The sequence below is a fragment of the Pezoporus wallicus genome, unplaced genomic scaffold (genome assembly GCF_028554395.1).
Source record: "Pezoporus wallicus isolate ANWC-B61680 ecotype Strahan unplaced genomic scaffold, APGP_CSIRO_Pwel_v1 scaffold_8224, whole genome shotgun sequence".
Lineage (NCBI taxonomy): Eukaryota > Metazoa > Chordata > Aves > Psittaciformes > Psittacidae > Pezoporus > Pezoporus wallicus.
This window is the reverse complement of record NW_026641935.1, coordinates 463583-487548: the sequence shown is the minus strand read 5'-3', so window position 1 is coordinate 487548 and position 23966 is coordinate 463583. Positions and strand designations below refer to the sequence as shown.

The 23966-nt window shown below is 41.9% G+C and overlaps 1 protein-coding gene across 6 annotated transcripts in view; it reads right to left on the bottom strand.

Annotated features, from left to right (window-relative positions):
* The window catches only part of PALM2AKAP2 (PALM2 and AKAP2 fusion), a 263373-nt gene that overhangs the window by 196276 nt on the left and 43131 nt on the right, over nucleotides 1-23966 (bottom strand). For all 6 annotated transcript variants that reach the window (XM_057426043.1, XM_057426044.1, XM_057426046.1 and 3 more), the window contains exons 2-3: nucleotides 23390-23470; nucleotides 6828-6958 (exon numbers count right to left, since the gene is read on the bottom strand). In XM_057426043.1, the coding sequence (XP_057282026.1) occupies nucleotides 6828-6958; nucleotides 23390-23470 (212 nt within the window). The remainder of the gene's footprint in view (nucleotides 1-6827; nucleotides 6959-23389; nucleotides 23471-23966) is intronic.

The window sequence follows — 23966 nt, the reverse complement described above, 5'->3', positions numbered from 1 at the left end:
TCCTTGATATGTAGAGATGGGACTTTGGAATTAATTTTATATCTTTCTCCCATATTAGGAAAATGGGTATCTTTATCAAGGACTATATCTGGTACACACAGTTGAGGAGAGTGGACATAGACGGAGTGGAGGGAGTCTGTGCTCAAACTGAACAGTCAATCCTTTTGCTCACTTTAAAAGATGGATAGGCATCATTAAATAATTACAAGCTAGCAATGTTTAGGAGTTGTGGACAATCCTGAGGTTACTACTCCTAAACCTAAACACTGGCATTTAGGCATCTGTTAAGGCACTGGCATGCCATTCTTCTATTTTAAGTACGGGTTGAGTTTCAGAAATGAGATAGTAAGCTGTGTTTTTTTTCTTTTTGAGTGCTACAGTTGAATATATTCTACTATAAATAAAAACCTCAAACCCATTGCCACCCAGCAACTCTGAACTCATTGCTTTTCTGGGACCATCCTGCAAGTCCTGAAGAATTCTCTAATCACACCACAGAGAGAGTTCCTCTGGAAATCTGAGATTTCTTGTTGAGGCTTTTTGCCTGGTTTTGTTTTGGTTTCTGTTTTCCTAAGAAATGTATAACATATGAAATGTGACCCAGCAGAATCTTTATGGGAGGTGAAAGATGTGCTACTACGGAAACCACAGTCCTTAGGGGTTGCTGAAACACTAATCTCTGGAGCTTCAGCAGATGAGACCTGATATTGACTGATCTCAGTGGAGAAGCAGACAGAGGGCTTGAGGACGAACAGCTCCTGAGCAGAAAGCTTGATCTTCCCTCATAAGGTGAGAAGAATTTGGAGAAACTGCCTGGATATGAGGACTCATATTTGCTATGTCATTCTTAGAGAGCTCATCCAGTGCAGTATAGAGAGGCAGAATGAGGGCTTGTGTACAGCTGCATTCTAGGTAAAACACAAAATTGCTGAACAAAATGTGCTCTTATCCATTTTCTACAGCTGCCATCAGTGTGGAAATCGCAAAAAACCCGCACTCATGTGGACTATGCACTTGGAAGACACACTATTCTCTGTGCTAGCATATGCTTCAGCAAATGTTCATCTCTCTGGAGGCAGACTGAGGGAAATGGATGAGACCTTGCAAAGGAGAGGTTTATGGCACCTCTAGTCCTGGCTTGCACTGTCTGCTCTATGGAAGGTCTGAGGAACTGGTTCTGACATCAGATGATCCTGCTTTTGAAGGAGTGTACAAGCTCAGCAGAACCATGATCTTGTATTTGCTGGACTCTGCAGTGAGAAGAGATTTTAGTGTAGACCCCATCTAACACCAGAGATCAGTGAAGCATTCATAGTCTATTAATAAGATAGTGTATTAATAAGATTTTATTTTCTACATATCAAATCAGCTTGCTGAGGGTGTTCTCCTCAGGGCCTACCACAGCCTGACAATACTCAGATCTGACCATCTCCCTGGAAAGATTCAATCACAGTATTCTGCCAGTTTTGGGATAGTTTTACTCCGTTTTGGATCTGCTGCTACCTGGAGTAGGACTTCTGTCTAATACATATGTCTCTGTCTAGTAAGCAGACATAGGTCGAGCACAGCAGAACAACAGAATGCTTCACACAACCAAGGCATCTTTTGCTTGTGGGAGGTGGTGTCATGTCTCTTTCTGCATCACTGGGCATCTTCTTCGTGTAAACTTACATTCAGCATCTTTTTTGATCCATCAGGTTAAGTGAATAGAAGCTGTGTTTGTCCTGCACTCCCTCTTACAGGCATCTTTCAGTTCAACACCACTTTCCAAAATACTTCCCAAGGTTTTGTAAGTATAGAACAGCAGCACCCTGAGATGGAAGCTGCTGGGGTGGGGGGATTATTTACCACCTGTTCTCACCAGCAAGACAACAGCAATCAGCAAAGACACGTGCTTGTCCCAGGAAAGACCTCATGACTTATGGTCCAAATCACAGACCTGCCCTTGCCACCATTAACACCAGAACTCTTTGTTCATGCTGGACCAGCATAGAGAAGCTTTCTCCTAGAGGTGACACAGCCGTGGCTTACCACCAAGATGCAAGAGTGTGAAGCACTCCACAAACCCAAAGGGCTTTTGCAAATCTTAGGAGCAGGATGTGCTGGCAGCTGAGTAGCCATGAGTGAAGAACAGAGAACACGCATACAGCTTGGACACTTTCCTGCATTGCTTCACCCCCAAGAACATCTACAGTGCCAAAGTGCCACAGGTGCCTCTTGCATGTGCCTTCTGGGGATCCAGCATCCACTGCTCTAAGCTGTCTGTCTAGTTCACATGTCCAAAAAGGCTGCTCTGCTACAGCAATAATTTATCACTCCTTGGAGTTGATGGGCACCTCCTCAACCAATGTAAACAGAGGCACTTTTGATTACTGATGGGATATGCCACTTTACAGAGGATTTAGAAGGTTTCTCAGTGGGTTTCTCTTCTACAGGAGCACAACAAGTAGCGTCCTGGTATCTCATGCTAGTGTCTGTCATCGAGTAGGGAAATATATTTTCAGAGAGTATTTCATGTTGGCATGCTACATGAAAGCTTCAGAGCAATGAAAACTCTTCACAGCAAAGTTAACTCTTCACCTGCTGTACAAAACACAGGCCACCAGCATAAACTATGATGTAATCTAGTAAAACAAATTAATTTTGGGAGTCTTTCAAATGCTGTGAAGGAACAGCAGACTTTAGGTAGGCTGCTCTGCATTATGAATGCTGCGTGTTAATACCCAGATGTCGAATGCCAACTTTCCATTCACTGCTGTAAAATAACAAACTGTCATGTGGTAAAAATAACCTTGGGAGGCATGCAACACATTCCAGCACTTCTTTCACCTACAGCACACTGTCAAAAATTTGTCTCTGGAAGTCACTGGGCATCTGTATCAATGGTATCCCAAACAATCTGTGTTTTGGTGATTTGGAGAATAAGTTTAAGGAAAATACTTTTTGTTCATTTTAGGATACAATTTACCTCAAATCTATTTTAGCTGCAGGAATCAGGAGATCACTTTTTCACTGTGTGGCAATGGAAAAGAGACTTAGAAATGGCTGCTTTCCTTAACACTGACCTTAAGGAGACGACAAAACCCTAAACTAGATTTAAAGCTTCTCTGTGTGTGAGGAGCTTGTGCCAAGAGACACCCTAAATCCATGTCTGGTTTTGCTCTGCCATTGATGCAACAGTACCACCAATCTTGCAGTGGGCTTTCAAACATTTAGTGATGCAGCGATGTCCTTCCGTCTTTCCCACAACTGACAGATTTCCAGCCCACTCAGGACTCAATAAATGTTAAATAAGGGGACCAATCTTATTAAGTCCACCGGACTTTCCTTTTTAAAGAAGTGAAAGACACAGCACCAGTACCAGAAATTATTTACATTTCTTATTTTGAAGACTCAAGCAAGCAGGATTGCCGGGAGTCCAGGACTAAACTTGCTTCAACACTGCTTATTCTCCCATTTCCACTCTGAATTCTTGGGTAGAAAGACCATTTCTAGTTTTCATACATTTCAGAATCTCTAAACAGACTAAACTAATCCCAACTATCAAATGATCATTCTGTCTGTAATTCACTCTTACACCATTCATATGCCTGCAACTTGCCTTAATCTTGAACTCCATACAAGTTTTTTTAACTTGTATGTGAATCTTGTGCTTCTGTGTCCTCCTGTTGGTAATTATCAGCATAATAATAGTATTTAATTATTTCTATCTCATTCTTTGGTCAGCTTTTATTTCTGGGTTTGTGATGCAGGTATTTTTTCAGTTGCTTGGCATGAAATGCACAGAAATGCTGACGAACGTCGGAATCCTTCTTCCAAATGCATTTGTAGATGAGGGAGCTCATTAAACCATTACACTTACTCATGTCTAAGTTTACTCTTATGCACATATCCTTGCAAGCTATGTGCTGAAGTATGTTATTTCTCATATCATGATAACACGGAAGTCTAATAAATAAACAGTCTGTACACTCATGCATTTTTGTTGCCCCAGTTGAAATTAAACACCTCCCAAACAAGGGACAACTAGTTACATTGTCTTAAAATCAACACTACAAGCATGTGTACATCTTGCAAAACATCTGATTTTAGTGGTAAATTCACTTAAAACTGAATAAGGAAAAGCATTACTCAACTGAAGAATCTGTATTATGTGCAAAGCTTCCAAGACCATCTACAAACAGTCTTCTGTTTGTAGAGATTCAGTTCTCTACCTTTCTTTAAGGTAGAGATACTTGCCTCCTTTGGACGCACAGACCTATATGAGCCCACATGAATGTTAGCCTGGTCTCAAACACTATCTCTTTCAGTTTCCTGTTCTAAGTTTCACAGTTTGCTCAGCTTGTCAGACCTACTGTTTACATCTGGCCTGCAAATAGAGATGGGTACTTCTCTTGTTCCATGGCTGTTCATGTAGTAAATGCAGATGCATGAGAAAACAACCTTCCTGAGTACTTCAGTGTAAGCAGAAAGAAAGGGTGCCTTCTGGATGACAATGGAAGAGGAAGGGAAAAGGACTGCATGTTCTGCAACTGGATGACTACATGCTCTCCATTGTTAAAAGCAGGGGTACAGGTGCTGGCTGACTGCAGAGGTTAGACATTGGCCTTCATGGGTAAGCTTCACCCTGTTCCCAGAGCAAATGTAGAAGACTCTGTGTATTTTCCAGCAGGGACAAAACCAGCATGTGTGTCACAGACTTTTTCACAGATGTTTTGATGCTGCAGACTCTCTGCTTGCACATATGATGCAGTGTGACTAACGAATATACAAGATCCACGGCACAGTGGTCATACAGTTCCCTGGTGTCGTGGTTTAAACCCTCTGTCCTCTGTTGCCCTCTTTGAGAAAAGCTAGGCTGTTTCATAGTGGTCCCGTTGGATAGTGTGTAGTTTCAAAGGACGATTGGGCCCTTGCAAATACGAATATATGAATAGTGCCCCTGCAGTCCTCCCTTCTGATTCTTTCCTGGAAATTCATACTGGAAATGCAGTGCACAGCAGCAAAAAAAAAAAAAAAATCTCTTCAGGATGACTCCACCCTACTTCACTCCTCTAGATGAAGTGACTGACATCTTCTCTCTTCTTACTCCTTCAACAGCCCTTTATCTATCTTGATGGGCTCTGGATGTGTCATTTTGTCATGGATGTATGTTGTAATTAGACTAATGACCTTGACACCTACTGTCTTATCTCTACAGTTCAGGTGTAATATTTTCTCATTTAAATAAAACTTTTTTTTTTTTTTTCCTGTCTTTGGAGTTCCCTTAGAAAGGTAACAGGGAAGTCAAGCATGCTAATGAGGTTGTCAAACAAATGCGTTTTCAACTCAGGAGCGAGCAGCTGACCTGTCATTTGACAGGTAAAGTGGTCACAGCTGAAGACACATTACTTCCAAATATTCAGAGATTTTATTTCATGGCTGTGGTTAAGGAATAAAAAAAAACCCAAACAAACCACAGGGTAAAGGTTTTACACAGGCTTTCATCCTACACTTTGGACTAATTAAACAAAGCAGGTTTTGTTGTCTTTAATGGTGGTACTCACATAGCTGAAATTAGACACATGCTGATGTGTTTTGCTGGTTGGGGTCAGAGTACTTAGCACACTGGAGTATTCAGCATGAGGTGAAGTACGTACTATAGAATGTATTTCTGAAGTTCAGTCCATGTTTTGTTCTATCTACTACATTAATTTATGGAGTAAAAGATCAGGTAGCATACGAAATCTAAAAAATAAATCTTCACTTTCTTGCTTTATGTTACAACAGATGTAATCAAACAATATACATTCTCAGAGTGCTTTTAATTGATAGAAATCACAAAGCAGAGAACAGTAGCATGAAGCAACTCTTACATTCTGATCTATTATCTATGCCGATCTATTACTTTTACATAGAAGCCATAGTGTCATCCAAGCTTAGCGTGGGTCTGATTTTGTATATCCCCAAATAAGCAATCTTGGTGAATTATCTAAGAAATTTCACAAGAAACCTGCCCTAAGGCAAATTACGTTCGCCACATACTAGGCTAATACCTCAGTCCTTGGACTATTGGTCCTATTTGCTTTTCCCTGTCACAAGCCTCAGCAGACACATTTATAAAAGCTGGGGTACCAAACTGGACCAATTCTTACCAATTTTCTGCCATCTGAAAAGAATGGAAATTCATATAGCCCTAAATGGCAGAAGAAAGAGTCCTGGAATTTGTCCTGTGGTGGATAAAAGCATTCTCCTTATGAAAATAAAGGAAAAATGCTTTTCATTTACAGACCATTGTTTGTAGGAAAACAAACGAAAGCACTCGAAAAAAGACGAGTATCAACTAGACTGCAGTGGGAAACTGATAAAAGCAAATAATTCTAATACCCAAACATTTCTTCATAAAACAGTAGATATTTGATCTGTCGGTGGCATCTGCTCTTACATTTCAGAAATTCATTTGAACCAGTGAGAAGTAAGTGCCAAAGAGTGACACCCCTGTTTGAACTCTGTTTGGCTGTAGGAGGTGTAAAGCAATGGAGAATCTCTCTAGCGTTGATCAAATCATACATGTGCATCTGAAGAGGGAACTCAGCCCTCTTCTAGCTCCCTTGTGAGAGAAATCCATAGAAGTCCATTAAACTCAAAGACACCATGAAGGCTCTATCTTGCACTTAGTGGACATTTGGAAACAAATCCTGGGCACATTTGGCTGTATGTGTGCCTACCTCCTTACACTTTCCCATGGGCAACTGCTGTCAGCTACTGACAGAGATGGGGACCGGGAAGGTCTCTAACATTAATGAAAATGACTGCTCTGACATAAAGCAAAGGAAAATTGTCCCTACCTGTATATGTTTTCTTCCAGCTTTTTCACCTTCAGCTCATCCTCTTCTGACTGCCTCCTTCTGGCTTCTTCCTCTTCTGCAGAGCCAGCAGGAACTCCCTGTAGCAGCCATTTTTCCCGAAGAGCTTTGGACTGTAAGGTAAAAACCCCAGAATCTTAGGAACAGGCTGAACAAAAACCATCTGAAGATTGAGAAGGAGTGGCCTCTGGTTCTGAATATTAGGTTGTCCCTACTGGATTTCTGATCGCTACTTTAGACAGTCAGTTTCAGCCGATCTATCAGCTGTTTATCCTGATGTTTTACAGTATACATTTCATTTACCATCAGTGTCTCAATACGAAGTTATTTGTAGCTCCTACTAAAAACAATAGTTTAAATCACAAAAATAAGCCAGTCCTGTAGGAACTGAAATCTCTGAACAAAAGTGTGTATCTCTCGTGCATGATAAGGCATGTGCTGGAAGGAGTACAGCTTCAAAAACAAAAGAGCAGCGTGCTCTAAATGTAATATGTTTCATTAAGGATAAAATCAGTCTGGTATTAAATTCATCAAAGATGTTATTTTTTGATTTATACTACAGATGTGTCACCATATATTTACAGGCAGACAGACAGACAGACACAAATATGCATTCACATAACCATACCCATCACCTCCTAGCCAGACACAAATTGGAACTAATGAACAAACCCCTTCCAGAAACCATGGGTATCCCAGGGTACAGCAACACTGTCACAGAATGCAGCAATAGCCTACACAATATAATCATTCCTGTCAATTTTGCTATGCTTTCTACACCAAAAACATGTCTATGACCTCACCTGATCACTGCCTAATCCATCTGCAGTGGAGATACACTGATTGCAAGCAAACCTTTTAATAGCACATCAAACCTGTTTGTTTGTTTGGCCTAAATCCTGCTGCAGGGATGTGGCAGATCAGTTGGCAGACAGGACAAGCACCCATCAAAAGGAAGATCAGGAGCCCAAAGCCACATAAGACTCTGCCCCTTGGCAAGGAGAAAATGGAGCTGGTGTAAAAAAACAGTCAGCCAAGGGACTGATCAAAATAGCCCCTTGCACAGACCAGAAAAGTGGCACCTTGGTTTTGAATTTGCAAAGCAATCAGAAATGCTAGTTTCAGAAGCCATCTGTGAGAGCTTGTCTCCAGGAAAAAAAGAGCTAATAAGGAAACCATCAGTTCAAAGAGACTGGATTTCAGAGGCTGCCTAAATGTGCAGTATCAGTCTTTTTAATGCCATGTTCATTGCTGGAATGGAACCTGACTTGGACAAACTATGTATAAGGGAAAAACATCCATCACCAAAAGCAGCCTTCAAACCCAGCCCAAAATAGAAAGATTTTTGACATGACAGACAAGTCTTACTTGTCTAAACTTAGTTAGTTTTTGAGTGTATATATAGGCATAGTATCTACGCAAAATCTATTCTTGTCACTCCATGGCCTATTTGACATTAAGCAATTAGACTTTAATGAGGCAGCAGACAGAAAGCAAAACAAAACACATAAGCAAATTCGACTATATATGACTCCACCTTTCATTAACTTTAACTGTGCTGTGCACCAGAGGAATCCCAGGTGGATTTTAAGTTGTTTCTATACGAATTAGGAACTTCTGCATGATAGAAATGGCCTTGTACTCTTATACAATGCAGTCATGTTCAACAGTCGGACCCACTGATGCTGGACATGTACTTTACTCAGCTGAACTCAGCTCATGGCCTCCAAGATGTTAGCTCATGGAACATTGGGGATGACTATCTCTGTTCACGGTTTCTGCAGTTTACTGCTCCCTTTGCAGACACTTCCATCTAGTAGTGGTTCCTGCCCCATTTTGTGGGCTGGTAGTGATATTTCTCTGTGGGACCTTTGCTCTTCCTGTTCAACCCATCTGATTACTGGAATCAGAGATATGAAACCCAGAAGTTTCATCAGCTCATTCCAGCCCAATGTGCTATAGGTATGTCCCCTCTGCAGGGGATGCACAAGTCATCACATGTACCAAGAAACAAAGTGTGATAGTCAGAGATGGATTTACAGGTCCTGAGGTGCTAAGCATTAAACAACCTGTGCTTTGTTATTTAAGAGGTTTCAGTAGCACAACCCAGTAGGTATCTGCTGGTCTAGATCCAGTGAGAAGAGCTGTGAAAGCTGAGTGCTTTTTAGAAAATTGCTGTCTTTTCTTAAAAAAAAAAAAAAAGTGGCCTGTTGAGTGTGGAACTATGTTGCTACATGTGTCATCCTCAGCTGTGGTCTGAATCTGAAACCATGAGAGATACTGAGTTGGAGTATTCCCCCCCCCCCCCCCCAAGTTTCTAAAGACCAAATGCTAAAGATGAAGGCAGCATTCTGTTTTAAACCTGGTCTAAATATGGCTTCAACAGTCCTAATAAAGCGCTGCTTGGACAGCACTGAAGATGTTCAGTTGACAGTCACTTCTCATTTGCTATAGAGGACAGATAAAATCCTGGCTTTTTGTTATGTGCTTTTATAGAATCTGCATGCTGATACTCAGACAGAGAGAAGACAGTGCCTTCAGTACAACTGCTGCACACCAAAAATAAGGTATGTTATGCAGCTTTTATTCTGTTCTTTGTTTATGTGAAATATTTAAGCTACAAAATCACATGATTTCCTTCTCACAGAAGCCTCTTTTTTGGCCTAATAATAGCATGAAGTTGAAACTGGAAAGCATCAATGGGATTTTTTAGAAGTCATATTTAGAGACAAGAATGCTATGATCTACTAAAAATCCTCCCTCTTGGGTGAAATGTCAGCATATTTTATCTAAAACAGGAAAGTTGGTAGCTTTGAAGTTTCTGTCTCTCCTTTTTAAGATGAAAATTAAGGCATTCATTAAATAGTAGACCGAGGAATCCAGACAAGAAGACTCTGAGAAATGGATTTATAAGAAGCATTTCTTAAAATTTGGTGGATCTATTTGCCAATCTGTCACAGTTACATATATTTATATACCCACTGCAAATACAATAGGCAAATGGGCAGGCACATATCAGGGGACCGCACGCAAACATTTTGCTGTCCAGAAAACATCTGCTCTCCTGCCAGATGACTGGCATAGTGCTGGGGCAGAGTGTGGGGGTGCAATAATCCCTCGTCTGCTTTGAGCCAAGCTTTCCCAGGGCATTTGCATCAGAAACAGGAGGAAGGCTTTGGCACACATGATGAGACTGAAGGTGGGTAGGGTGCCATAGGGAAGTTGTGGTAAATCTGCACTGGGTGCTTGGTCACAGCTCCTGGGTAGGAGACAGTCCAGCTGAGGCAGTCAGCATCAAGGCAGTCCAGCCAGATGCAAACCAGAGCCAGATGTGGCTTGGAAACAAAGACCCTTCGCTGCCATCTGTCCTCCACAGCTATGAATCTGGGTTGTGCTTCCTGAAAAAATCTTGCAAAATCTTACCCCAGGAAGAATAGGTGTTTCTCAAATCTGCTAAAAGGAGAATGCTTGCTAGCCCCAAAATAACTAGCTGTATGAGTTACTCCTGCTTAACAATGCTGTGTATTTGCTACATTCTGCAAATAAAATGGCCATGAACTAGTATTTCAGCATTGCTCTTCCTTCATTGTCTGTTACAAGCTTTAACTCTCTATGGCATCTCAAAGCTTCTTTATGCTCCAGAGTTGTGCTCTATGATTAGATATTGTCAGAATGACAGAGGGCTATAAGAGTGGCTATTGTAAAAATACATGTATCTTTACAGCTCATTCCAATACTGGAATGTGAATATGCTGTACTTTCAGAAGGCACCACTTCACTGGTACAATATCAGCTATGCTAAGTACATTTTGGTATAAGTATGCCTTCATTTACTGCAAGAGTACATTTTCTTCAGGGCTATATCCTTCAGCAGAAATTAGATCTTGTCATTAAAAAGGCTCTCTGTTGCTGAAGTGGAAGGGGCACCAGCTTGCGATGCTTTAAGTCACCACTGCTTTCAGGTGATTTGGTTTCCTTGCACATAAGTGAGATTGCAGAAATATCTGTGGCTCCATATTTATTTTGTTGAAGGGTAGGGAAAGTAAAGTGAGTTCTGAACCATGCAAAAAGGGGAAAAAAACAGGTTATGGTTCTGTGAACAGATCATGGCAAGGACAGAAATAAGTAAACAGATGTTGGATAGGACAGGAAGAAATCATGCCAAATGTTTGAATGCAGTAGAGACTGTGATGGCCATAAATCTGTTACACAGCTCCCTTTTATTCTATTTATTCCAGTTTCAAGCCTCAGGACAGTAAAGCCCAAGGGCTTTAAGTTGTTTACATTTAGTGCTGGGAAGGAAACAGTACATAGCCCCTCAAAAGCACACAGCAGAATTAATACTGCATTGCAAAGAAAATTTTTACTTCCAATGCTGTGTTTTATTTTAATATTGCATCAAAAGTTTAAGTACTGGGGGACACATTCTATTATAACAAGTGAATATTTTTAGCAGCATTTTTAAATGCCATTATGCCCATTACATGCCACCTCTGGGCTCCCTGCTTGTGAAAGGTGATTAATTCTAACCATCATTCTTGCTGACTTCAGACCTACTTCCGTAAACATTGCTCATAAAGAACAACACATTTCCAGTCCCACATGCAGTGTGGCACAGGTTAAGACTCATTTGCCAGACTTGCCATTTGACTCCATGGCAGTATAAAAGTCAGTTGTTGCTGCGCTGCTATCTTTTCAGGTAGTTTCTTCAAGCAGGGTTTGGTTGAGTTTTGTTTTTTTTTTGTGTTTACATGTGGTTACAGAAGCAACCATTACTATCCCTCCTTGAGAGCAGTGCTTGGTAAAGCGGAACATTCCTCTGGCTCCTGAGTAATTTTCAAGGAAGCTGATAATCCTGAGGAGAAATGAAGGTCAAAAGCTCTCCCAAGAGAGCCAGCCTCTCCAGTGAAATGTGCCTGCTCTTGAGAAACACTACTGGATGTGCCCTGTTCAGGGTTATGATGCTCTTGTGTGCCATGAAAAGTGATAAATAATGATCCCTGGTGTAATTCTACTGGAATCAGAAGTGCTACATTGAAGACACTTCTAGTGAAATCTGCCAAACTGAAGTTTTGTGAAAAGTCTTTGGGTTCTGATGCTTGAAGATCACTAGATATTAAAAATTTAGAACTGAAATTATTTCTTATTATGAAATTATTTCTTATTATGAAATTAATTCCTCCTTACATGCATAAAGTATTTCTGTCCTGGGGAAAAGCTGAATTGAGGAGGCTGGTTCCTCATATTGTCAAATCAACATACAATCAGCCCATGCCCTATTAAGAGTGCAATAAACCTCTTCCTTCACCTGGCAGTGTGAGAGTCAGATGTTATCCCTGAACTGTCTCACTAGGATGATGTTAGCATAACTGGTGGCATTTCATACATTTCAGATTTGCTATTTGCATTTCAGAAAGCTCCCTTAGTACAAAATGCTGTTTTCCAGGCTGATCTGGAACTCTGTAGGCAACAATGAGCCCTGCTGTGCTGCTCTGCATCTACCTGGAGCCCCCTGCCCAGGGACTGCAGCTTTGTCAGCCAGCAGGTCAGCTATGAGAGGGAATGCTTTCTGGAGCATTAGGGTCTGCTCTGCCTGTGCATTCCCAAGCATCTGCCTGCATCAATAAAACAGAGTTTGCAAGGAACAGAAGTGCAAGAATCACCATACAAAAACTCTGCTGGGATTTCTCCTTTTTCTTTCTAACCCACCCTCATGGCCACCCTGAACGCTGCATCTCCTGCTTGCCCTTGCTATCCATCTGGCCCTAACCCAGCTAGTGTAGGTTACCCAGCAGGTCTTGGTCTGGCCTGCTGGTGTGCAGCAGAGTTGCCAGCATTTGCAAAGAGGTTACTGGGACATGCACCGAGATTATAGAAACACTTGTTCCTTTGCCAGGAGGCCTTCCCTAGCCTTCCAAAAAATGAAAAAAAAAAAAAAGTAGTTTGAGCAAACATGTTAATGTTAGATGGCCTTAACCATTCATGAATAAAGATGTAAATGCAGAGAATGGGCTGTAGACATAAGCGGTATGACAGCTAGATCCATCTTAAAATAAGTATCTCCTCAAAATGTATTCCTCAGTGATGCTGCAGTATTAAAATTTCCAGTAGTCTGACTCTCTGCGTAGACTGATGGAGAGTGTTCCTATGTGTGGTTTCAGTGCAAGAGAGTCTGCCTGCAAAACAGAGGAGACGGATGGTTCTCACAAAACACAAGAGATTTTACTCTGCCCTGCCACAAGAAGGATGTGGCCTTGTATGGCATGACTGGGTCTGGAACAGAGTAAGGAGCCATTTCCAGCTCACTGTTATGATCTAGTTTTGCATAGCAGAAAAACTTTCTTTTGCCTTTCCTGTCATCTAAGAAAGTTGTTCTCGCTTAAGGAGTGTGACTGCATGATACACTGATATGATTCAAGCATTGCCTAGTTCAGGGAATTAAGTCATGCTGAAAAACTTGCAGCTTGATTGTAGTCACAATGTCGTAGCTAACATAACGCATCAAAAAGAAGTACTTTAGCTGGTGGAGCTAACCAAGCCCAAGAACAAATAGCATGTTTATAAAGCCGATTAAATATTATCTATAAAGTGTCAGATTTGTTGCTATTATTCCAGAAATGAACAAAAGATTTCTTAGAAACATCTTAAGGAAGTGATGTCTTAATTTTTTTTAGAGAAGCATACATAGGGAAGCATACCTTTAGAAGCATACATTTGTGACTAAGGTCACAAATGTTTTCCATCAGTCAGTTGGTACGTATTCATCACATAAAAGATTAAAGACATTAACTAACACTTTTCAAGCCTGTTAAGACCCGCTTACTGTAATTGACAGCCTTTTGTGATCAGCCATTGGAGACTGACAGCTTAACCTCTTCCAAAGTTTCTTCTCAGCCACACAGGTACAGGATACTGTGTTTTCCTGTTTTCATAAACCTTACTGCAGTGGACCCTCAAATTCATCCTCAGATCTTGTTTCAGAGCTGCTCAAAAGTTCCTGCTGCCTCCAAGGCAATCTGCTTATTCAAGGACCTAGTGTTCTGCCAGTCCCCAAGAAGCCTGTCTCATTTTTCCTTGTAGTTCCTGGGGTGACAGAGGTTTGCTAGAGCATCAGTGAGCCACCAGGCTGGGGATGCAAGGGGAGGTGCATGTGGGGAGATGGGTAAACGAATAGTAGATGAAGTAAGTAAACAATAAATTCTGGCCACTATGATAAGCACCACCTGGAATCATAGTGGCCAAATGACTTTGCAGAGATAATCTTTCCCACTTGTTTGTTTTCTGTAGCTGGTACATTTGACAGCCCTGCAGATTCCCTAAATATTTACACATTCACTGCTCTTTCTCAAAGCACATGTTCAGCACAGCAACAGAGCCAACAGGAACACATTAAATAGACCAATGTGACTGCAGAAATGGGTAAGGTGAGTCTGAGATGGCTGAGATGGCTGAGATGGCTGGTATGGCTTCCCTTTAGGAAGGACTAGATCTCAGCTGGGTGCCCCTGTAAAAAAGGAAAGGGAACGCAAGGGTGCAGCTGGTGTTGCAGATGCATGGGGAAATCATGCCCATGGCAACCTAAATGAGGGATGGGTATGATGATAGCTATACCTTCTTCATGAAGTTCTCGTGTTTTGTTTGTTTAAAAACTCTCAGAAATAGAAAATGCAGCTGTACAGATAGAGACCCAATTAGGAACGCTTTGGGTGAAAAAAGCACCAATTGGTTTATGTCCTCAGGTTAAACTTCCCATCCATTAGCAAGATCACCCATGTAAGTATTTTGTGTGCATTGCTTTTAAATTGTTCAGGTCCCGTATTTTATTTAACTTTGTAAACCAAGTAGACAGTTGTTTCCACACAAAGATGAAGAAGAAGAAATAAAAACCAAGCTCTTTTACCTGCAAAGAAGCCTACTACAGCAAAAGACATTGTTGAGACACTACAGGAGAAGACACAAAGTTTGTGTCTTTCTTGCTGAGATCATTCATCAGCTACAGAGCCCTGGTCTACACAGACTAGTTCCATGGAAGGGGATCATCAACATGGCCAGATACAGGGTAAGAGTTCCTAATATTCATTTAAGACTTGAGATGACACTGAGAAAAAAACACCAACAATAACATGAAATATAACCCAAACACAGCTGTTTTCTACATATATTTTCTACACATATGACTACCAGAAAGTTCTGCTTGAAGTGACAGGCAAAAAGAGTCACAGTGATACCTAAGCTGGAGAGTTGGGGTTTATTTTCCAGTATCTCTCTTTAGGAAGTCTATTTAAGACTTCAGACATCTTGATGGCAGGATGATAATGATGGTTTTATTCAATTATTTGGCATTTTGCTTGTGGCAAGATTAAGCATCATAATGAGAATAAACAACATACAACTGCCACCAGCAGTTGTATACAACAGGGGCAAGGGGAGGGATGAGGGGTCTGGGCTATCCGAGTTGACACACACCGGCAGTGTGGCGACACAGCTTGCAAAAGTGGATGTTGCAATGAGCTCACACGTGGTCCTCAGGATGGTGGCCTGGCCTGAAAGTAAGTTTCCCAGGGGTTGTATGGAATCTCCATCCTTGGCAAGAGTCTAAATATAATGGGATGAGGGTGAGCATGGGAGAAATGTGCTCCTGTTGGTGGGGGCACAAGGAGGTCTCCAGGGTTCCCTCACACATAAATTACTTCATGAGTCTGTGAGAACATCTCTGTTTCCCAGGGAATTTTGGATCTGGAGTAAGAAATACCTTCAAGCTAGCTGAAGTTTCTGGCCTTCATGAGGTTGGACTGAAAAACTGAGTAGGACCATCTTTTGTAGATACACGCATGAAAAGAGTTTGATCACACTTTCACCTCCTGGAGCCAGAAAATCAGGTATGTTTTGCTTTTTCCTATGAGTACTCACTCCATGTTTTCAAGGAAAGCAAATCATGCTTTTGAGGGGGTGAGGGAGGGAAATAACTGGTTATAGAATAGTTAAATATCTGACATTTCGAAAACTGGCAAACCTCTCCATGCAAAACAAATAGGCTTCGCAAGTTATCACCATTACTATCAGCCACAGTTGCTTTTACTACTATCTTCTGAAAGAATAATTTCCTGTCTACATTGTCTGTCCTCAGCTTCAGTTTATCACCCTCTCCCACATACACATATCAGTTAAAAGAGGCAAAAAGAAAACCTGTTTTTCAGAGATTCCTTTCTTTTCTGGTCTTTAAACTGCTTATATCCATTATTTTAAAAAGCTAGACTCAGGTAATGTGAATTAATTTTTGAGAACATATCAGGTCATTAAGAGAGGCTGGGGTTGAAGCCAACTGTAAACATCCTCAGGGTACATTGATACAATATGGCTAAATGAAAACTGCTGGAGTGGCAGTTACCTACTTGAAGTACCTTGCTACCGATTCAAACATGAGTGCCAATTTTGATTTCAAGGAAGTCGAGGTTGTATGGGGATGCTTATTTACACGGTCATACCAGGGCAACTCTGCCCCAGTTTGAGCTACAGCTCACACAATAATACCTTTTTCATGAGTACAGTAATTCTCAGAGTAATTACACTGGAATAATTACAGTATATTCAGGACGAATATACTGTTTCATACTCTGTAAGCAATTCAGAAAGAACAGGTGCCCTAAATCCTGAGGCTGTGCAGTCCTATTCCTCTCTCATTCCCTTTCTGGCCTACTGAATCTGGATTTCTCTTCTAGATTGCAAAACAGGTTAGGAGAGAGGCAGAGAGCCTCTCCATTTTCAGCTTAAATCCTGGCAGGAGGGGAGCTTCCCAGATTAAGGTAGGCATTTGCCCGAAGAAGCTGATGTACAGACCTGGACAAAAAAGGGTCCTCTATTTTCTGGAAATTGAAATTTCTCTTAAAATTAGCTCAATGCCCCAGAATTGCGGATGAGGCCCTCTACAGAGAGACAGGGTCAACCTCATTTTCAGAAGCTCTAGTCCTCATGTGGGAATTCAACCAGCCCGGCATTTGTTCGAGGGGCAGCACAGCAGGGCACAGGCAATCCAGGAGGTTCGTAACCCCTCTCTGCAAGTGACAGAGGAGCCAACAAAGACAAGGGCTACACTGGACCTCATTCTCACCAACAAGGAAGGGTTGCTGGGTAATGTGAACCTCAAGGGCAGCCCTGGCTCCAGTGACCATGAAGTTCAAGATCCTCAGGGCAGTGAGGAGGGTGCACAGCAAGCTCGCTGCCCTGGACTTCAGGAGAGTGGACTTTGGCTTCTTCAGGGGTCTTCTTGATAACAGTGCCATGGGACAAAGCCCTGGAGGGAAGAGGGGCCCAGTAACGTTGGTTACTATTCAAGGACGACCTCCTCCAAACTCAGAAACAATGTGTCCTAATAAAGAGGAAGTCAGGCAAAATGCCAGGAGGCCTGAATGCGCAAACAAGGAACTCTTGGACAAACTCAAGATACAAAAAGGAAGCCTATGGAGCGTTGAAGCAGGAACTGGTAGCCTGGGAGGAATACAGAGAAATTGTCTGAGCAGCCAGGGATGAGGTTAGGAAAGCTAAAGCCCTGGCAGAGTTAAATCAGGGCATGTCAAGGGCAACAAGAAAAACTTCTGTAGATGTTGGTGATAAAGAAAGACTGAGGAAAATGTGGGCCCTCTATAGGAGGAAATGGAAGATGTCCCAGAAGACTGGAAGAAGGATGTCACCCCACCTACAAGAAGGGCTTAAACAAGGATCGAGGAAATTACAGAACCATTAGTCTCACTTCAGTTCTCTGGAAGGTTATGGAATGGATCCTCATGGAAGTTATCACAAGTCAAATGAAGTTATTGGGAAAAGCCAGCACAGATTCACCAGTGGCAAATCATGCTTGACAAATCTGATAGCCTTCTATGATAAAGTACTCTGCTCGGCTGATGTGGGGTAAGGGGTGGACATTGTCTACCCGGATTTCTCCAAGACCGTTGATGTGATTTCCCACAGCCTCCTCCTGGAGGAACTGACACATTATGCTCCAGACAAGCAGTCTGTGTGGTGGATGGGGAGCTGGCTGATAGGTTGCACTGAGGGCATGGTGGTAAATTTAACTCCTTTTTCCAACTGGTGACCTGTCACTACCGGGGTTCCCCAGGGATAGATTTTGGGCCCAATGCCACTCAATATTTTAATAAATTATTTGGAAGATGGGACCAAGTGTGCCCTGACCAAGTTTGCTGATGATACCAAACTGGGGAAATGGATGCTTCAGAAGGGAAAGCCACCTTGCAGGAAGACCTGAATGGGCTGGAAGAGTGGGCTAAAGAAAAAAGCTTATGAAGATCAACAAGGACAAGTGCAAGGACCTGGGGGTCTTGGTGGACCAGAAGCTCAATATGAGTGAACAGTGTGCAGCTGTGGCAAAGAAAACCAACAGGATGCTGGGTTCCGTCAACAAGGGCATCACCTGCACAGATGAAGAAGACATTATTGCACTTAGCTCAGTGCTTGTCAGGGCACACCTGGATTACTGTGTCCAGTTTGGTTCCTGCTATACAAAAAGATGTGCACAGGCTGGAGAGGGTCCAGAGAAGGGCCACAAGGATGATCAAAGGACTGGGAATCCTGTCATAAGAGGAAAGGCTGAGGGAACTGGGTTTGTCAAGCCTTCAGAAGTCTCAGGTGAGACCTTGTGACCACGTTCCACTGTTTACCGGGTGGCTACAGAGAAAGTGGAGGCTCCCTTTGTACAAGAAGTCACATGGAAAAGATGTACATGCAACGATGTAATGGGTACGAGTTACTCCCAGGGAGTTTCCCATCGGACGCAAGAGGAAAACTTTTGCCAATGAGAAGATTCAGCCATTGGAAAAATCTCCCCAGGGGAGTGGTGGGTTCCCCAGCACCGAAACACTTCTAAGATTTGTCTGGACAGGGTGTTGGGACATCTTGTATAGGTCATGCTTTGCCTTGAAAGGTTGGACCAGATGATCCTTGAGGTCCCTTCCAACGTGATATTCTATGATTCTATGAGTAAGAAGAACAGGTTTTGAGGGCTTTTGCGCTGACCCTGTAGAGAATGGAGACTGTCCATCAGATCACATTTTTTTTGTGCTTGACTGAGTTGCCATTTGGTTTAAGAGTTGATTTACTTGAAAGTCATAGAAGGATAAAACACAAAGTAACAAGATTCTTTCATTAGCAAAAGTTATGTCTGTTTTTCAACACTGTAGATAGATGGATATATATATCTATTTATGTTCTCTGATTTTAAGACTAGATTTTAAAACTAAAATTAATGACAGCAATGTAACTGTGGAATAATATAACTAAAATGACATATAATTTTGAGTATATATTTAATATATTTATTATATCCATACTATTTATTATATGCTTAATATATTTATTATATACTTAATATTATATATAAGTATAATAAAATAGCTTCTGCTAAAGCCATACTCTAACAAAATCTCTATAACATAAAAAAGCTTTCCTTTCTGTGTTCAGATTAAGTGTTCATGAATTACAGTCTTCTAGAAGCAGATGTTAACAGAAATAGGTCCCTAATATTTATACCACACAGCAATAAAATAATTGTGGTAAATAGATTTATTATAATAGATAAAGTAACAGCAGAGAAGCAATTTTTCATTTAGTTAGGAGGTTTTGTGCTGTTTATTTTATTACCAGCCGCCAGTAAACAGAGCTACAGTAAACAATTACAGAAATTCTCTTCAATTAAATACAGAGGCAGCCAAATCTCAGAAGAAATACTTCTACCCCAGAATTTATTTGAAATAGCAAACAACTCCATTAAAACAGGCCCACTCAACTGCTGCCTAGCTGAACAAGCTCTTAAAAGCAACTGTTGCTTGTAGATTACACTTCCAGTGCAACTGAGGAACTAAAATCATTGTCCTGTGTAAGGTGAATATTGCCCGCTTCTCTGATTTCAAAATATAGAAGCTGGTAAGACCTCCAGTTCCCATAGATGTGGCAAGTTCTGTTTTATAGGTATATGGCCAAGTAGGAGGGAGGCAAGGGGAGGTGTTGTAAATTGCCCCTTATTGGAACAAAACAGCATGTTCAAAATGTTATACTCAAATAATGTTGTTTCAAACATTTTCCAACACCCAGGGACTTTCCAATGAAGCATCTGATTGTAATGTAGATAAATATACCTCCTGTCTCCAACGGAGTGCCTCAACAGTCCAGAAGTACCACCCTGGCTGCTCTGTGCCCCCCAGCATCCCGAATTTTCAGTGATTCACAGAAGACACTTTCACTGTCGGCAATGAGAGAATTCACCTTTTAGAGTCTAGACTGCTCTAGATCCTCTCCTACTCCAGACTTCCACACCTGGGGGTGGGGTTTACTTGTTTAACTCACAAACTCACACAGACCATGAATATCTGACCAATGTTTTTGTCTTGATGTCTGCAGCCTTAAAACCATCAGAGGATTGTCAGGAGCTTTTGCAAATGCGCTGCCAAAGCCTCATTCACATTCGATACTGACATTTACTAACTCCAGTGACCGCTGAGTTGTTTTGTCTAATGCAATGGGGCAGTGGCCACTGTTCCCTTATTTCCAGGTACTTAACAAGGGAATAATGAATAACTACGAGTAGAGTTATTTTGCCATGGGTCTAATGGTCAGCAGCAACTTGAAAAATGTAGGTAATCCAGCACAAACATTTGCAATAAACTATTTCTATGTGATATTTTTCCTATGTGAATGCCATTGTCTGAAATTAACAAAACCCCTGCAGCTTCCTGAATCTTTATTAGGTAACCAAACACGCTATTTTACACAGTGATTTTAAAAGATAAAAGTTACGCTGGCATTGCACAAAAATGAAGCAAACCTATTGCACCCTGTCATGAATGTCTTTGGTTGAACTCAAGCTGCTCCACTTGTGGGATCAACCCAGATACAGCAGACACAGTATTAACCCAGTTATTATGAAGGCCTTGCACTCTACATTGACATCAATAACCTCACAGCATTTTAGGTAATGGGCTTCTTGGGTAAGCCTCATCTTTTTGACGTGGATTTCTGTCTTGCACAGAATCAGTTTAGAATTAGTGAAATCCATGTAATTCAGGAAATTAACCATGTTGCACCTAGCACTTCTGAAGGCAAACAAATGCACCTGGTTTAGACTGTGAGAGCCAGACTGAGGAGCCATATCAGACTGCAGGACTCTTTTCATAGCAGACTTGGAGGCCCTGGCTTGCAGAGGCTCAGAGCATCCAGGGTAAGGTGAGGGAGAGCCTTGGGGAGATAAGGGGGGATACATAGCCTGGTGGGCCAAATACCATTTTGGTCAGCACCCCACTAAGCAACCAGAACACTAAACAAAGCATGAAAGGAAAATGCAGTTTGCTTGGTATGCCACCACAGAGAAAGGGAAACACAGTCAGCCAGTGCCTCAATTATATATATATATTTTTTTGGTTTTTTTTTTTGGGGGTGGCCAGGGCCTCCATCTGTTTAGGAAGTTCTTAGCAGCAGTCAGGATGAAATCTATCTCAGACAGACCTGTGCTATCACCTCAACCAGGTCTTCCAGCAGACAGTTGTTGATGGTGGTGCAGTGTGGTGGTACAGGCAGCTCCTAGAGCAGCAGTTATTGTGACCTCCCAGTAAAACCAACACACTTCTCCTCTAATTAGAAGTGATGGCACTGAATGGAGAGGCAGAGAAGCTCCTATCATACTTGATGCTCATTCTCGTACCCAGCATTACAAAGCTTAAGTCTTGCTGTGCTTTTAGTGGAGAATGTCATTTTAAATTTCTGTGCCCTGATGTCCCCTCAGCTTCTTGTATGGTTCTTGCTCTTGCTCCATGATGTGAGCTAAATAATGTAGGGAAATAGTTAATTTTCGTGTATATCACTGAAAAAAATCCATGCAGCAAGACTGAACCTCTGCTAGTGTCGATCAGCATAGCAGGGCTGAAGTCAGTATCAGTTTATTCTAGCTGAGGGGCTAACTCCACTGTACCACCTTGAGAGGTTTTCCTTTTGCTTGTGGATGATGACAGAATTTTGTTTAGCAACAGCTAAATATATTAAACATTTTTATATAAAAATAAATCAAATGAAGTAAAGAATTTCCATAACTGGCTTTCCAAAAGTCTCTGATTAAAGAATTTCATGGAAAAGCATAATTCAGCTAGCTTGGAAACAGTTAACATGATATAGGAAGTCCTCAGCTTTGCAGCAAAGAGAAGAAAAGCAAGCATCATGAAGGCACTGGAAAGGCATCTTACTGCCCTGCTGCATCAACCTACGGTCCTCAGAAGAAATTCTCCCTTGCCTGTAGTCAATGGCAGCCTGAAGGAAATGGCAACTCCCGCTGCCCACAGAAAAGCAATCACATCACTGGTAACACTGAAGACAATGTGTGACATCAACAGATTTATGGTGAAGCCAAATGGAGCATTTGTGTAGGCTGTAATCGATTGCTTGGGGTTAACTGCATCATGTTTACCAGAAAATGAGAAACAGTTTACAGAACATGATGCCAGGGGCTTGGAGAGGCAGGAGCATTCTGTCTGTAGCATAAGTTGAAGTCTGGTCTTCAAGTACAGGAGTGGGCAGAGAAGACATTCTGTGCACCACCACCCCTCACAGGTGTAGTGTTCACATATGCATACATACTATTGTACAACCAACCTAAATGTCTGATTTTAAAAGCACAGCTCAGCTCACTTGCTGCAAGAATAAACTGTCCAGTCCTGATCATCTTTCTCAGATATGTTAATCACTAAAATTCCTCAGGCTCCCCTGCTGAAGTAAACTAATGAGATTTGACCCAAAAAGGCACACTGGTTACAAAAAGATCACATGTACATTTTTGTTCTCTTTGCTCTACACAAATGTAATGACAAACTCTGCTACTGATAGGAAGGATGAATGATAGAAATAACCAGGATGGCTTTCAAACGATGGTATTCTGCAGCTGTCATGGAGTCCAACAGGGACTGGGGCTGCTCAGCACCCTGTCAAATATCAAGGCTCCTCTCCATGTAGACATGCACATATGCATCAACACCCTCCCTGCATCTGAATGCATGCCCATTTTATCATGCCATTTACACCTAATAACTTCATCCTACAATTAAAGCTTCACACACACGCACACATGGTAAGTAGCACCCTCTCTGCAACACACACACGCACACAAACCTAATGACAGGCACCAGAAAAATCCAATGCAGCTCTGCAGACAGAAAGAGCTCACTGAAGCTATGCAGTGCACACCCAATCCAGAGTGATTCATGTCTTACCATTATGTATAATAAATAACAGTGTTTAATAATAACAGCAGTGCCGTGCTGCCTGCACTCACACCCTTCCGACTCCATGCTCCTAAGCCTTTTCTGCAACATGTTCCTATGCATGAAACACACAGAATGAAAAGCAGGCAGACACAATCACTGCAAGAGATAGGCTCCGGCAATGAAAGCTGCTTCATGTCGGAGTGGGGTCTTCCTAGCTTTCAGATGTGTGATCTGCATGTCTAATAATGAACAGATTTAGTCAATCCATCATTTCTGGCATCATTCCCTTACCTTGAAATGCTGCAGCTGAAGTATCTGGTCCTCAAGCTGTTGTCTCTTGCCTTCTATTTCTGTCTGTCTTTTCCTTTTCTCCTTGGAAAAATAATTTGAGAGAGAAAGAGAAAAATCTTGTCAGAGAAAAGGAAAAGGAGGCTTTAAGGGTAATGGATTTGTAAGAGCAGGTAAGCAGTCAAATGCATCTGTACAGATGTCACCAGTCCCATTTCACCTGCTCCTCTGCCTGCTGGTATGCAAGCAGCAGTGTTCTGGGAACACGCCAGCCTGGCTAGCCCGTTGCTTGCCAGCAGGAGAAATTCTCCTCTCTCACTCCCGGCAGCCAGAGCAGCAACAGAGTGCACAGTCCCAGAGGAGGGGAGAAAACAGTCATAACATCTGAGAGCGAAGTTAAAGGGACAAAGATGTGCTTTTGCATTTGAGATTCTGGGCTAAAACCAAGGATTGCATGGTGCAGTTCTGTGACAGTAAGGCGACACGAAAGCAGTGGGTGGAATCACGGAGGAAAGGAGAATGTTTTTCCCCAGCAAGGCTGGTGGCAAGATTTTCCCCACGCTCCATGAGGAGAAGGTGT